General features: G+C 41.7%; 1 protein-coding gene across 8 annotated transcripts in view; it reads left to right on the plus strand.

The window, feature by feature from the left end:
* Nucleotides 1-15,377, plus strand: part of ppfibp1b (PPFIA binding protein 1b) — a 149,541-nt gene that overhangs the window by 34,222 nt on the left and 99,942 nt on the right. For all 8 annotated transcript variants that reach the window (XM_048607437.1, XM_048607438.1, XM_048607435.1 and 5 more), the window contains one exon: nucleotides 14,557-14,650. In XM_048607437.1, coding sequence (XP_048463394.1) covers nucleotides 14,590-14,650 — 61 coding nt within the window. In that variant the 5' untranslated portion in view covers nucleotides 14,557-14,589. The remainder of the gene's footprint in view (nucleotides 1-14,556; nucleotides 14,651-15,377) is intronic.

Below are 15,377 nucleotides of genomic sequence, written 5' to 3' on the forward strand. Positions count from 1 at the left end.
ATGAGCTGTATGAATGTCCTCATCTCCTTCTTTAATCTGGAAAGTGACATTTAGCCATTCTTCATAAATCTTGCCCATCCCATTTAGAATTTGATCCATTTCTGTTTTTGTTACCAGTCCAAATTTTGAAAAAGCAACAGGTGGCTCAGTGGTTAGCACTGCTGCCTCACAGCACCAGGGACCTGGGTTTGATTCCACCCTCGGGTGACTGTGTGGAGTTTGCACATTCTCCCTGTGTCTGTGTGAGTTTCCTCCAGGTACTCCAGTTTCCTCCCACAGTCCAAAGATGTGCAGGCTAGGTGGATTGGCTGTGCTAAATTGCCTGTAGTGTTCAGGGATATGTAGATTAGGTGAGTTATAGAAGGATGTTGCTGGGTAGGATGCTCTGAGTGTTGGTGTGGACTTGTTGGGCTGAAGGGCCCGTTTCCACACTGTAGGGATTCTATGATCTATGATAAGTCTACCGGAAGGTTCTTTGCTTTCTCTGCTGTCCTCCAGTTAGAAACACCTTCCAGTGAATTCTTGGGAGGAATATTAGCTAAGAGTACTGTAGTACCTTTATTTAGATGGTGCTTACTGTGTGATCTTAGAGATTTCTGTGAGAGCTAGTGAGTTTCTCTTCAGATGACGGTCTGCTCTGACTGATTTTCAGATGCCCTGGTCTTTTATACCCTTGATGACCTGTTAATTTCTTACAATAGGATTGGACCTAGGTTGTCCAAACCATCAGATTTAAATTTAATTGGTTTTTAGTCTCTAGGACCTGTTTTAAATTAAGTGGCTAAATTCAAAAACTTGTTGTCTTGTTAAAGATGCTGCCTCACCTGCTAACAGAATAGCCTTTTGATGCAATGTTTCAACTTCAAGAATTTTTTGTGCCTCTGTTGTTGCCTGCAGACATTTTTTAATCTGTAAGCCTAAAAAGTGCATCACCTTTTAAAGGAACTGTGCACCACACCACTCTTGCCCCCCACCCAACTTCACAACGCCAACATTTGGCCCATATCCCTCTAAACCTTTCCTATTCATTTACCCATCCAGATGTCTTTTAAATGTTGCAATTGTACCCACCTCCACCACTTAATCTGGCAGCTCATTCCATACATACCTCACACTCTGCGTGAAAAAGTTGCCCCTCGGGTCCTTTTTAAATCTTTCCCCTCCAAGCTATGCCCTCTAGTTTTGGACTCCCCCCACCCTAGGAAAAAGACCTTGGCTATTCACCCTATCTAAGCCCCTCATGATTTAATAAACCTCTATAAGGTCACCCGTCAGCCGCTGACACTCCAGATATCATTTTAATTTCAATTGTAATCACACCTAGCAAGACTAGTAGACAGCCTTGGATCCCTAGCCTATTCAATCTGTCCCTATAACTCAAACCCTGCAGTCCCGGCAACATCCTTATAAATCTTTTCTGCTACCTCGCAAGTTCAGCAACATCCTTCCTATGGCAGGGCGACCAGAATTGAACGCCGTATTCTAGGTGACCTCATCATGTCCTGTACAGCCGTGACATGATGTCCCAACTCAATGTTCTGGCCAATGAAGGCAAGTTGAAAATGGAGTAAACTACCCATGTGAAGAAAAGGAACAAAATTGTGTTTTGCCATTATGATAAAAATGCTGTCCTTCATTTTCAAATTTTAAGGTTAAATTGAGAAATTGCAAAATAGTTGAAACATTTTAGCCAGCAAAGGAATTTGCCTCAGCAAATTTTGCCAGAATATTCCGTATGTCACCCCAGTTCCAAATTGTAACCCTGACGCAGCTCAAAATTGAGGTGGTTGCAGATCCTCGTGTTAATGACTACACCATTGAAATTTCCCTGAACAAAATGCTTACACTTGTCACTCTCTACCTGTAACTAGAATTACTTTTCAGTTTGCATTACAAGGTGACCCTTATAAGATCACACTGAGACTAATGGATAGCTCTTCTTAAGGAAATGATTTGGGCGCAATTGGGTAAATGTCATCCTCATGTGTTGTAAGATTGAGACGTTGAATTCTAAAGTTGGGATAATTCCAAAAATTGGGCATTTAGTGCAGTCCCAGCACTGAGGTATCATTTTAATTTCAATTGTAGTCACACCTAGCAAGACTGGTCAACAGCCTTGTATCCATAGGAATTGCAATAACTCTGGTTTTGTAATCATAGAATCCCTACAGTGTGGAAACGGGCCAAAGAAACAGGGTTAATATTGGAGTTAAATGTAAATCTCAAGCTGACTTTAAAGGAACATATTACAAAATGCTACACTATGTTTGCATGTCCTTTTAGGTTTGAGCACAGGAAGTAATAGGCCCAAGTTTGCAAAATTAGGGGAGCAAAATAAGTTTGAGTATGATAGACTGAAGCTATTAAATTAGACTGATACCATGAATTCAGGATTGCAGAATAGCCACTGAACATCTTCCAAGTTCAGTGTGGCAGAATGGCCACTTAGCCATTACATGTGGCTGTCTGTCTGAAGAAGCAATTTACAGCTTTCTACCTGTAGCCCTGTATGCTCCCTTTATCCATAGATAGTAATTAATTCAACTTCAGTGCCTCTATTCCGATTCCCTGGCCCCCAGCGCCTCATCTTCACAATGGGTGTCCAGTCCTTCTACATTTGTATCCCCCACCCAGATGGCCTAAAAGCCCTCTGTTTCTTCCTCTCCGACAAGCCCAACCAGCACCCCCCTTCCACTGACACCCTCATCCGCTTAACTGAACTCGTCCTTACCCTTAACAATTTCTCCTTCAACTCCTCCCACTTCCTACAAACTAAGGGGGTGGCGATGGGCACCTGCGTAGGCCTAAGCTATGCCTGCCTCTTCATAGGATACATGGAACAGTCCCTCTTTCTGCGCTACATTGATGACTCTATCAGCGCTGCCTCAAGCTCCCACAAGGAGCTTGAACAGTTCATCGACTTTACTAACGCCTTTCACCCCAACCTCAAATTCACCTGGACCATCTCCGATATATCTGTCTCCTTCCTGGACCTCTGTTTCCATCTCTGATGACCACCTCGTAACCGAAATCTATTTCAAACCCACCAATTCCCACAGCTACCTAGACTATACCTCTTCGCACCCACCTTCCTGCAAGAATGTGATCCCCTACTCCCAATTCCTCCACCTCGCTGCATCTGCTCCCAAGACGGGGTGTTCCACTGCTGCACATCCCAGATGTCCTCATATTTCAAGGACTGTAACTCTCTTTCCTCCCCCCACCCCACCCCGTAATTGAAAATGGCCTCAAATGCATCGCTTGCGCTTCCCACAACTCTGCCCTCACGTCGCCACCTCCACAAAAACAAAAATAAAGACAGAAAACCCCTTGTCCTCACATCACCCCACCAACCTCCACATCCAATGTATCATTCTTCGCCACTTCCGCCACCTGCATCCAGGCCCACAACCAAAGATATATTTCCCTCCCCACTGCTACCTGCCTTTCATAGGGACTGCTCTCTCCACAACTTCCTCGTCTGCTCCACACTAACCCCACCACCCCCGGCACCTCATCCTGCAACCGCAGGAAGTGCTGCACCTGCCCCTACACGTACCCTCACACCTCACCTCCATTCAAGGCAAAAAACAAACGTTCGCCATCAGACATGGGTTCACTTCCACATCTGTCAACTTGGTCTACTGCATCTGCTGCAGCCGATGTCTCCTCTATATCGGTGAGATCGAGCGGAGACTCGGAGACTGTTTTATAGAGTATCTGTGCTCTGTACGTGACAAACAACAACACCTACCGGTCACGAAACATTTTAACTCCCCTCCCAGTCCTGGGGTGACATCCTGGTCCTCCTCCAGTGTCACAATGATGCCACCTGCAAGCTGGAGGAGAAACGCCTCATGTTCTGCCTCGGGAGCCTACAGCCTGATGGCCTAAACGTGGATTTTACCAGTTTCAAAATCTCCCCACCCTCGGACTCATCCCATGACCAAGCCTTCCTCTCATCCCCGCCTCCTTGACCTGAGACAACCTGTCCATCTTCTCTCCCACCTATCCACCACTCCCATCTCACTGACCAATCCCGACCACTGCCCACATGCATTTACCTGTCACCATCCCAGCTACATCCCCCAGCCCCACCCCTTCTCTTTCTCTTTCTCTTTATTTCTGAGCTCCCCTCCCACTCCCCGTTTCTGAAGAAGGATCCCGACCCGCAACATCAGCTATCCTTTTCGTCTGATGCTGCCTGGCCTGCTGTGTTCCTCCAGCTCCACGCTTTATTATCTCTGACTCCAGCATCTGCAGTTCTTGTTATCTCTAGGACATGTGAAGATCTTCTTTGCTCTTAAAACGATAGTTTGTGATCTTTCAAGCCCACCTAAACAAGCAAATGTGACTTTAATGTCACATCTAGGCAATTTCACATCCGACAGTGCAGCCGTCTCAACGCTGCACTGAAGTGTCAGTCTAGAATATGCTGATGTGAATGTATCCTGGAGTGGGGTCAGAGCTGTGACCTTCTGACTTGGTCGCTCAGGCAGATGTGCTATGACTTAGACAAGTTGTCATGTAGTACAGAGGAATGAAAAGGGGTACAATTTGAGAAGAAGAATATGGAATTCAGCTTTGAATTGGCCTGTCTTGCCAAAAACAAATATTTCCTTGAATGTAATTCCTAAATTTAAGCTGCTTGAACAGTGACTTAGTATTCTCCGTGTGATAGAAGGGAATGTTAAACTTGTACAAAGAATTCAGTGTACTCTGTTTGACTTTGTCTCTCTGCAGCATCTTAAAAATAATATTTTTACTGTTCTGTACTTGATGCAGCCCTTCAATTTACTGTGGGATTTTTAAAAATTTGCATTGAATTTTTTTCATTTAAAAGTTAAATGACTTCTTTTCGTATTGGGACGTGAGGGGCAACTTTTTCACAGAGTGGTTGAGGCAGGTACAATAGCAACATTTACAAAGCATTTGGATAAGTACATGGATGGGAAAGGAATAGAGGGATATGGACCAAAAGCAGATGATTCGAACTGGCTGAGCAGGCACTATGGTCAGCATGGACCAGTGTGGGCCAAAGGGCCTATTTCCATGCTGTAGTACTGACTCTGACTGTATGACAAAATATACAGTGGATATTTGCTTGGAAATGCACATTTTTAGTGATGAATTCTGTTAATAAAATAAAACTTCCTGTTGAAGAGGAAGATAAAGTAAATGTTTATGAGGGTGATAATTTGGAGCTCTTTTGTATCTGCATAATTTGATCCGTAGTAGCCATGATCATCATTGTGTGTCATTCACTACACGAGCCTCAAAGGTATTTGTGATGACCTCCAGGTTTTGTCAGACCGTATGATGCCTTATTCAGTCAACTTTGCCTGAATGCCAAGGATGACTGCATTCATCTGTTTGATGTTTAGCATTCAAATGTATGTCTGCATTTAATCTGACTGGGTCAGAGGCTGGGTGTTTTGGATGTAAACCAAAGTCTCTGTTGATGGGTAGGTTATTGTTCAGGTGCTACTTCTTGGTGACTTATGGGTTGCTTCAGAGTACAGAGTTTTGGAAAAGAAATGTGGGTTTTATTACACAATTCAGCAATGAGATAGAAAGTTGCAGTTATAGAACTCAGAATATACTAGCGTACTTCATAGTTAATATATGGTTTCCTGTGCGTTTAATATAATTAGATTCATGATGTAACATTTGAAATTGAATCATTGACATGTTTAAAAAGCCCAGTGGACTTTCATAGATGATAAACTTGAGATAACTTGCATCTTACATGTGTCCTTTTATTGGTCATTTTAAGGCTACACGTGCCGTTTTAATTTCTAAAGTAGAAATACAGATCAAAATCTTTTCTCTTAGCTCACTGGCTCTCATTTTGGGAGTGCAGGGTCACTTTTACGTCCCAACTATTTGCCTGTTCGTTCTAGTCACTGGTCCCTTAATACATTGGATTTCGCTGATGATGTTGGGGTTTTTTTTTTTTGGCCAATAATTTGGAAATACACTTACTGCATGATACAACGTGAAGTAAATTTGGCCCATTATTGTAGACTTCAGGACTCCATATCAAGTTCGATAATCTGTCTTTGTTGTGTGCTGTCTCTCTCATGCTCCCCCCACCTCCTGAGGGTGTTGTACTTAAATGCACATAGTATATAAAACAAGGTAAATGAGCTGTGTAGTGCAAATCAAAATTGATGGGTGTGATGTTGCGGGTGTCAGAGAGATGTGGCTGTAAGGGCATCAAGGCTGGGAACTAAATATCCAAGCATATGTGTCCTATAGAAAGGCCAGCCAGATAGGGAGCGGAGTTGCCTTGTTAATAAGAAATGAAATTAAATCGATAGCGAGAAGTGATTTAGAGTCAGAAGGCATTGAATCTATGTGGGTAGAGCTGAGGAACTGCAAAGGAAAAAAGACCATGATGGGAGTTGTGAACAGACTTAGCAGTAGTCAGCATTTTCTGTTTCTTTGTGGGGAGTGCAAATAAATTAGGAGATAGAAAAGGCATGTAAGAGATGTTCTATTCAATAATTATAGGGACTTCAACATGCAAGTGGACTGGGAACATAAGTTGGTAGTGGATCTCAAGAAAAGGAATTTGTGGAATGTGTGCGATGTTTTTTCTTTTAATCAAGTACCTTGTGGTAAAGCTAATCTGGATTTAGTGATATGTAATGAGGCTGACTTGATTAGGGAGCTTAAGGTGAAAGAACCCCTAGCGGGGGTGACCATAATATAATAGAATTCATTCTGCAGTTTGAGGGGGAGAAGATTACTCAATTGTAATACTGTTACATCTGATTCAGAGGTAACTGTGAAGACATGAGGGCAGAGCTGGCCAGAGTTGATTAGAAGAAAAGCCAAGCAGGGAAGATGGTGAAGCAGCAATGGCAGGAGTTTCTGGGAGTAATTTGGGAGGCACAGCAGAAATTCATCCCAAGGAAAAAGAAACATTAAAGGGAGGATGAGGCAGCCATGTCTGACCAAGGGAAGTCAGGGACAGCATAAAAGCAAAAAGAAAGCATCGTGTTGTGAAAATTAGTGGGAAGCCAGCGGGTTGGGAAGTTTTTTAAAAATAAGTGGACACCTCTTAAAGCAATAAGGGGGAGGGAGAAAATAAAATGAGGGTGAGCTAGCTAGTAATATAAAAGAAAACTCCAGGAGTTCTTTTTAGATTCTTAAGAGGTAAGAGATAGGCTAGAGTGGACATAGAACTGCTGAAAATGAAGCAGGAGAAGCAGTAATGGGGAACAAAGAAATTGTGGCGGAACTGAATAGGTACAGAAAATTTTTTCACCAGTGCTTGGTTAAATCTGCAAAAATTATATAACTTTAATACAGTAAATGTCTGGTATTTTCGCATTTTCTATGATGTCAGAGTAGTCAGTTGAGGGTGCAAGTGAGAAGGCTCTCTGTCGGTAAGTTTTGTTTAAGGCCAAGTTGCATTATTATTTGTCATTTATTCTGTAAATAAAGTATAACAGTGGTGTGTATGACCCATTACACTTCTATTTTTGAGTATTTTTACATTGTGGACCTCTTGATCAACCAGAACAGCTGATCAATCACCACATTCTTAGGCCCATAGGGGCCAGTTAATAAACAGCTTGCTGTTCTTTGCACCAGCTTTCACTGTGGAAGACACCAGCAACATAACCAGTCAGGGAGATGAGGTGAGTGTATTGGCCATCACTAAGGAGAAGATACCAGGAAACTGAAAAGTCTGAAGGTGGATAAATCACCTGGACTGAATGAACAACATCCCAGAGTTCTGACAGAAATAGTTAAGATTGCAGAGACATTGGCAGTGATCTTTCAGGAATCACTAGAGTCAGGGAAGGTGCTAGAGGACTGAAAAATGGCTAATGTGACACCCTATTTAAGAAGAGAGGGAAGCAGAAGACCAGATATTTATAAGCTGGTTAGCCTGACCTTGGTAAGATTTTACAGTCTGTTATTAAGGATGAGATTGCAGAGTACTTGAAAATGCAAGGTAAAATAGGGCTGAGTCAGCACGGCTTCATCAAGGGGAGGTCATGCGCAACAAATCTGTTAGAATTCTTTGAGGTAACGAGCAAGTTAGGAAAAGGAGAGCCAATGTACTTGATTTATTTGGATTTCCAGAAGGCCTTTGACAAGGTGCCGCATAGCAGCCAGTTAAATAAGACGAGCCCAAGGTGTTTGGGGCAAGGTACTAGTATGGATAGAGGATTGGCTGACTGGCAGAAGGCAGGGAGTCAGGATAAAGGGATCTTTTTCAGGCTGGCGGTCCGTTTCTCGTGAAATTCCACAGGATATAGCATCGGGACCACAACTTTTCACTATTCACGTTATACATTAACGATCTGGGTGAAGGAACTGAAGGCATTGTTGTTAAGTTTGCAGATGACAGGTGGAGGGATAGGTAGTGTTGAGGAAGTGGGGAGGCTGCTGAAGGACTTGGACGTATTTGGCAAGTGGGTAAAGAAGTGTGAAAGTGTGAGGTTACACATTTTTGGTAGGAAGAATAGAGACATAGATTATTTTCTGAAAGGGTAAAGGCTACAGAAATCTGCAGTACAAAAGAACTTGGGAGTCCCAGTTTGGGATTCGCTTAAGATTAGCATGCAGCTTCACCTAGCGGTTAGGAAGGCAAATGCAATGTTAGCATTCATTTCAAGAGGGTTAGAATATAAGAAGCTAAGAGATGTAGTACTAAGGCTGTATATAGCTCTGGTCGGGCTGCTTTTGAAATATCTTGAGCTGTTTTGGGGCCCGTATCTAAGGAAAGATGTGCTGGCATTGGAAGGGGTCCAGAGGAGGTTAACAAGAATGGGAATGAGCAGATTGTCGTATGAGGAGTAGCTGAGGGCTCTGGGTCTGTACTCTAAGTTTAGAAGGATGAGGAGCAACTGATTGAAACTTGCAGAATACGGAGAATCCTGACAGGGTGGTTAAGAAGGCATTTAGCATGCTTGCCTTCGTTGTTCAGACCTTTGAGTATAGGAGTTGGGATATCATGTTGAGGTTGTACAGGTCAGTGGTCAGGCCTCTTCTGGAGCACTGTGTCTAGTTCTGGTCTCCCTGTTATAGGAAGGATATTATTAAGATGGAAAGGGTTCAAATGAGATTTACCACGATGTTGCCAGGTATGGAAGGTTTGAGTTATAAAGAGAGCTGGGACTTTTTTCACTGGAGCATCGGAGGTTGAGAAGGTCATAAAATAATGAGGGGTATAGATAGCGTTAAAGTTAGTTGTCTTTTTCCTAGAATGGGGGATTTCAAGACTAAGGTGTACATTTTTAAGGTGAGAGGAGAGCGATTTTTAAAAAAATGAGCAATTTTTTTTAAACGGGGTGGTTCATGTGTGGAATGAATTTCCTGTGGTGGTTGTGGATGTGGGTACAGTTGCAGCATCTAAAAGACAATTGGTAAGTACATGAATAGGAAATATTTGGAGGGCTATGGGCTAGGAGCAGGAAGGTGGGCCTATGTTTGGCATAGACTGGTTGGACCGCGGGTCTGTTTCCACGCTGTATGACTCTTAAATGGAGGTTATTTAAACTAAGGAGTGGCTTGTCTTTGTGTCTTTAAATCAATGGAAAACCTCATGGAAATCTTCTGTGGCCTGGCATTTTATTATAATTTGCTTTTCAAAAAGCAAACAAAATACAGATTCACAACCTGAAGGATAGAATTAAAGCACAAAATTTGTACTAAATCTCTTTACAGCCTTGGTTAGACCACCCTATGGAGTGTTAGAAAGAGTTCTAGTCTCCGTATTATCAAAAGGGTGTACCAGCACTGGAGAAGATGCAAGGAAGATTTACAAGGATAAGATCATAACAGATCTATTATATCTATCTGGATAGACTGAATAGACTTTAGCTCTTTTCTAGAGAAAAGAGCTGTTTAAGGGATGACTAAATAGAGGACTTCAAGTTTATGGAACGGGACAAATATGTGTGACCAGAACTATTGGCCATAAATATAAGGTAGTCATAAATAAATCCCAAAAGGGAATTCAGGAGCAATGTCTTTGCTTGGAGACTAATTAGAATGTGGAACCTATGATTAGGAAGAGTGATTCAGGGAAATCTATTCAAGGGGCAGCAATATAAATAGTAAAGGGAGAAGGAAAAAGTGGTGAGATGAAGGGCAGATGGGAGAAAGCTCATCTGGAGCATAAATGCCAACATAGACCTGACATTAGTCAATCTTTTTAGCCCCTGTGTCGTACGTTCTATTTTTTAAAATAGCTGAGTCATATTATTCCCAAATGTTACTTCACATAGGACAAAGTTTGAGAAACTCTATCTAGTAAATATTGCTTTAAAAACAAATCTGGTGTTTGGAGGTCTGCATTTGGCAGCACCTACGCTACAAATTCCAGCATATAGCTTGAAGATTTGATCAATGTTTGTTTTCCATGGGGTCTAGAATGGAGCCAGGACCAGGACCTGTTGACCAATGGAGTTGAACTACTGCAAGAGCTATAGTTCTCAAGGATAAATGTCCATGGGGACTTTAACAAGATCACATTTAGAGTCATAGAGTAATACAGCATGGAAACAGGCCCTTTGGCCCAAACTGGTCCATGCTGACAATGGTGCCCACTCAGCTAGTTCCAATTGCCCACATTTGATCCATATTCCCTATAAACCCTTCTCATCCATGTACCTATCCAAATGTTTTTTAAATGTTGCTATTGTACCTGCCTCAACCACTTTGTGGCAGCCCATTCTATATTCTGAGAGTGAAGAAGTATCCCCTCTCATCTTAAACCTATGCCCTCTAGTTTTCAATTCCTCATCCCTTGGAAAAAGACTATATGCATTCATCCTATCTATGCCCCTTATGATTTTATACACCTCAATAAGGTTACCCCTCATTCTCCTATGTTCCAAGGAATAAAGTCCTATCCTGGCCAACCCCTCCCTATAACTCAGGCTTCCTAGTCCTGTCAACATCCTCTGAAATCATCTTTCCACACTTACCAGTTTAACTATGTCTTTCCAATAACAGGGTGGCCAAAATTGCGCACAATGCTCCAAGTGCAGCCTTACCCGATGACTTGCAGAATTGTAACATGATGTCCCAACTCCTTGACCGATGAAGGCCAGCATGCTAAATACCTTCTTCACCATCTTGTCTGCCTGTGGAGCTTTCAATGAACTGTGTACTTGTACTCCTAGGTCCCTCTGTTCCACAACACTCCTCAGGACCTTACCATTTACTGTCTAAGTCCTACTTTGGTTTGACTTTCCAAAGTGCAACACCTCACCCTTAACTGTATTGAATTGCATTTGCCAATTCTCTGCCCACTTTGCCATCTGATCAAGATCTGTCTGTAATTTTTGATAACCACCTTCGTTATCAACTATAACTCCTAATTTTGTCATCCACAAACATTTAAATCATGCCTTGTGCATTCACATCCAGATCACTTATTTAAATAACAAATAACAAAAATCCCAGCAACGACCCCTGTGGTACACCACTAGTCACAGGCCTCCAGTCCGAGAAACAACCTTCAACCATCAATCTCTGCTTTCTCCCATCGAGCCAATTAGCTAGTTCTCCCTGGATCCCATGAGACCTAACCTTGATGACTAGCCTGCCGTGCAGGACCTCATCAAAGGCCTTACTAAAGTCCATATAGACAACATCCACTGCCCGACCCTCATCAATCCTCTTGGTTACCTCTTCAAAGAACACTAAAAATTTGTAAGATATGACTTCCCGTGCACAAATCCATGCTGACTATTCCTAATCAGACCTCCGCTATTGGAATGTTGGTTGATCCTGTCCCTCGGTATTCTCTCCAATAACTTGCCTACCACTGATGTCAGGCTCACTGGCCTGTAGTTCCCTGGCTTGTCTTTGCTACCTTTCTTAAACAATGGAACAACCTGAGCCACCCTCCAGTCTTCTGGAACTTCGCCAGTGGCTAAAGTTGAAGCAAAAATCTCTGCGACGGCCTCTTCAATTTCTTCCCTAGCCTCCTACAACGTCCGAGGGTGGACCTGATCAGGCCCAGGGGATTTATCTACCTTAGAGTACTTTAAGGCTACAAGCACTTGCTCTCTGGTAATATGTATGCGGTCCAAAAGATCCCCACGTGTTCCTCGTATTTCCTTAGCATCCATGATTCTTTCCTCAGTAAACAGTGAGGAGAAATATTCATTAAAAATCTCCCCAGTCTCCTGTGGCTCCACACGTAGACAGCCTTGCTGATCTTTAAGGGGACCTATTTTCTCCTTGGTCAACCATTTACTCTTAATATAGCTTTAGAACCTCTTTGAGATTATCTTTAACCTTATCTGCCAGATCTATCTCATACCTTTTTGCTCTTCTGATTTCCATCTTAAGTGTGCTCCTACACTTTAAGTAATCATCTAGGGATTCACTTGAGCCTGATAGCTTAAACCCAATGTATGCTGCCTTTTTCCTGACCAAAGCCTCAATATCTCTCATCAGCCAGGGATCGCTAAACCTGCCAGCTTTTCCTTTCACCCTAACAGGGACATGGTGTCCCTGCACGCTTTATTGTTTAATATTGGAAATACATAATTTATTGACCTATAGCTCAACCAAGGGAAAGTGAACAGAATGCTGGGATCTTGTCTTTGTAGCATGTTTAAATACTTCAGACTTTCCAAACTTGGATTGTACTGGGACATAAAAAATACTGACTTGGCCTTGTTTAAATCATTGTGCATATAGCTGAGTTACACTGTTGTTCTTCTTTTTCTTGTGGATAATGTTCTAGCTTGTAAGCTGTTTGCTAGCCTTAGCAAGATGAGATGTATTGTAAGTAATTGATTTGTGTATGCAGCTTGTTGCAACCATGATGCTGGTTTAAATAAACTGGTGTTTTGGCTGCGTTAGTCTGTTGTGATTGGTGCTCGTATTTGGGAGGCTGCCAGGCTTATGGAAGATAGCTGAAGACTAATTCAGTTGTTAGATGCTTTCCTGTGCAAGATGAGACTTCAGAGTTTAAGCAAATGCCAGGAAATATTTGTAAAGTTCCCTGAATCGTGGTTTCACAAACATTTGCAGTAATGGTCACTTCATGGGTGGGGGGAAGCAAGTTAATAGAGATGTAAACATTGGAAGTAACAGGTCCAGACTCCAGGAATTGATCCAAAAAGGTGGAAAGGAAAAGTGTAATTTTCCAATATCTGAGAATATATTTTAGAATACTGCTTAAAACCAGTTGAACTCTGCCTCCTCCCATTTGCTTCTCAGTCCTCCTGAAACACCAGTTCTAAATTGCCGCGAGCATAAAAGATCCACCTGAATGGAAGATTCTCTAGTGTAGATTATGATGCGTGTATATATTTGCCATTATAAATGGCCCCAGAATTGTCCACTGGTATAGCCAGTCATTTTTCATCCTCCTCCCCCCACCCAATGATTATTTATTCAGTATGGGTACCAATGGGAAGATTTGCTTTTCCGTAAAAGTCTCTTGCAATTATAATATTTGCGCAATTGTGCCAATTTTCTTTTAAATTAGACCAGTTGCCCTCTGGAACAAATAAGACTGTTTCACAAAATAAACTCTCAGAAGTGCTGAACACTGTTTAAACTAGATATCAGTGCAATGGGGATGTTAAAAGAGATTGTAAAGCAAAACTGACTTGCAAATTGTATTTTAGTTATTTCTAGTTTTACTTTTTAATGTAGTTAGATTTTATATTAACAATGTATTTGACTTCATTTTGTGAAAAATATATGCACTCTCCTTGTTGCAATTGGTACAAGAATCATCAGTGCGAGAAAATCTAACCTTTGTACCCAGTAGTTTAAAAAAATGAATGAGACTCTTATGGTGAAGGATGCCACAGGCATGCAGACACAAACAGTTGTGGGACAGAAATAGTTGCTGATTACTGACTGGCATTTGCATTTTACTGATGCAGATAAAGTGCTAGGAATCTTGGAACCACTACCTCTTAATACATATAGCAATACCAACCTTTACTAACCTTCATTCACCTCCAGCAACACAGTATTGGCAAAGAAGTAGACTGGGAATACATTCTGCCTTTATGCACCACAAGGAATAGCAACTGAACTGCTAAACCAAACTCCACAACGCTGAAATGCGCACACCTAGTCTGCCAACATGTGTAAACTTGCCAGCATTCAGTGACAATGTGTGCAGCTGTATCTACATTTGCACCAATATGTAAGTCTCTGTAAAGCTTAAAATGAGAATTGCACCAGGATAGGGTAAATTTGGATTTGGTGGAATGAAGGAAAAAAAAAGGAGCAAGAGTAGGCCATTCAGCTCTTCGAACCTGTTCTGCATCTTCTACTTTTTTTTCTTATTTAGATATGTCTGACTTGATTATTTTTACAATTGTGCAAGATACCCATGGTATAACCGTTCTGTTGGGAATTGGTTGGATGGCATTCTGAAACATGTACTGTAATGTGTATTGGTGGCATTGTGTATTGAGGGAATTGTTTTAAATGAATGGAAATTGCATTGAGTTCCAGAATGAGATTAATTGTTATTATTGCTTTTTATTTCATTGAATATAATCTTAAATACTCTAGCTTCATGCTTATTTCCTTTTGCCTCAGGTGTGGCATTAACTGATTTACAAGATTAGAAAGATGACTGATGCCAGTGAGATGTTGGCTGCTGCCTTAGAGCAAATGGATGGTATCATAGCAGGTAAGATATTTGCTATGAATTCAGTTCAGTTTAGACATTTTAAGGCGTTTACATGTTAAGTCAGTTTCGTTCTTACTTTATGTTCACTTACATGTTCCTCTGCTTTGAATACAGTAATCACTGCATTCTTACCAGGGCTCCTTCTGTGGAGGACATTTGTATTCAGTGCATCAAGCCACATTGAGAGACTCTGTTTTAAATGAAAATGATCTTGTAAATAACTTTACTAGAACACATGCTTATTCCAGGTTTAAGACTACTGATGAGATGCTTAGTGAGGTAACAGTAAAATAAATGGAGAACACTAAGCTAATTTGTCAAATGAGGCAAAAATTTTGTCCACTCCCAATGAGCGAAACTGCCTTGTATATTTTCAAATCAACTTGTTAAGAAATGTTATTACACACCCTGGAGCAGGTAGGACTTGAGCCCAGGCCACCCGACTCAGAAATAGGGACACCACCACTGTGCCACAGGGTGATCTTCTATGTTGATCCTGTGCATCAGAAGTAGGTCCCTTCAAAATTTATCATCTAAATGTTAGTGCAAGACTCTTTTCTTGTGGAATGCACTACAAGTCTTTACCCAACTTCAGGTTTGTTTCCGATTCTATAGCTTCAGCTTTGCACTGTCACTGATATTATAGAAGTAGGAATGCAGCTTTTCCGCCCCTCCCATCTTGCCATGCTTCCTGGCCAATGCTATCTCTTAACCAGAGATTTAAAAA

Source organism: Rhincodon typus, chromosome 18 (assembly GCF_021869965.1).
Source record: "Rhincodon typus isolate 14 chromosome 18, sRhiTyp1.1, whole genome shotgun sequence".
NCBI classification, from domain to species: domain Eukaryota; kingdom Metazoa; phylum Chordata; class Chondrichthyes; order Orectolobiformes; family Rhincodontidae; genus Rhincodon; species Rhincodon typus.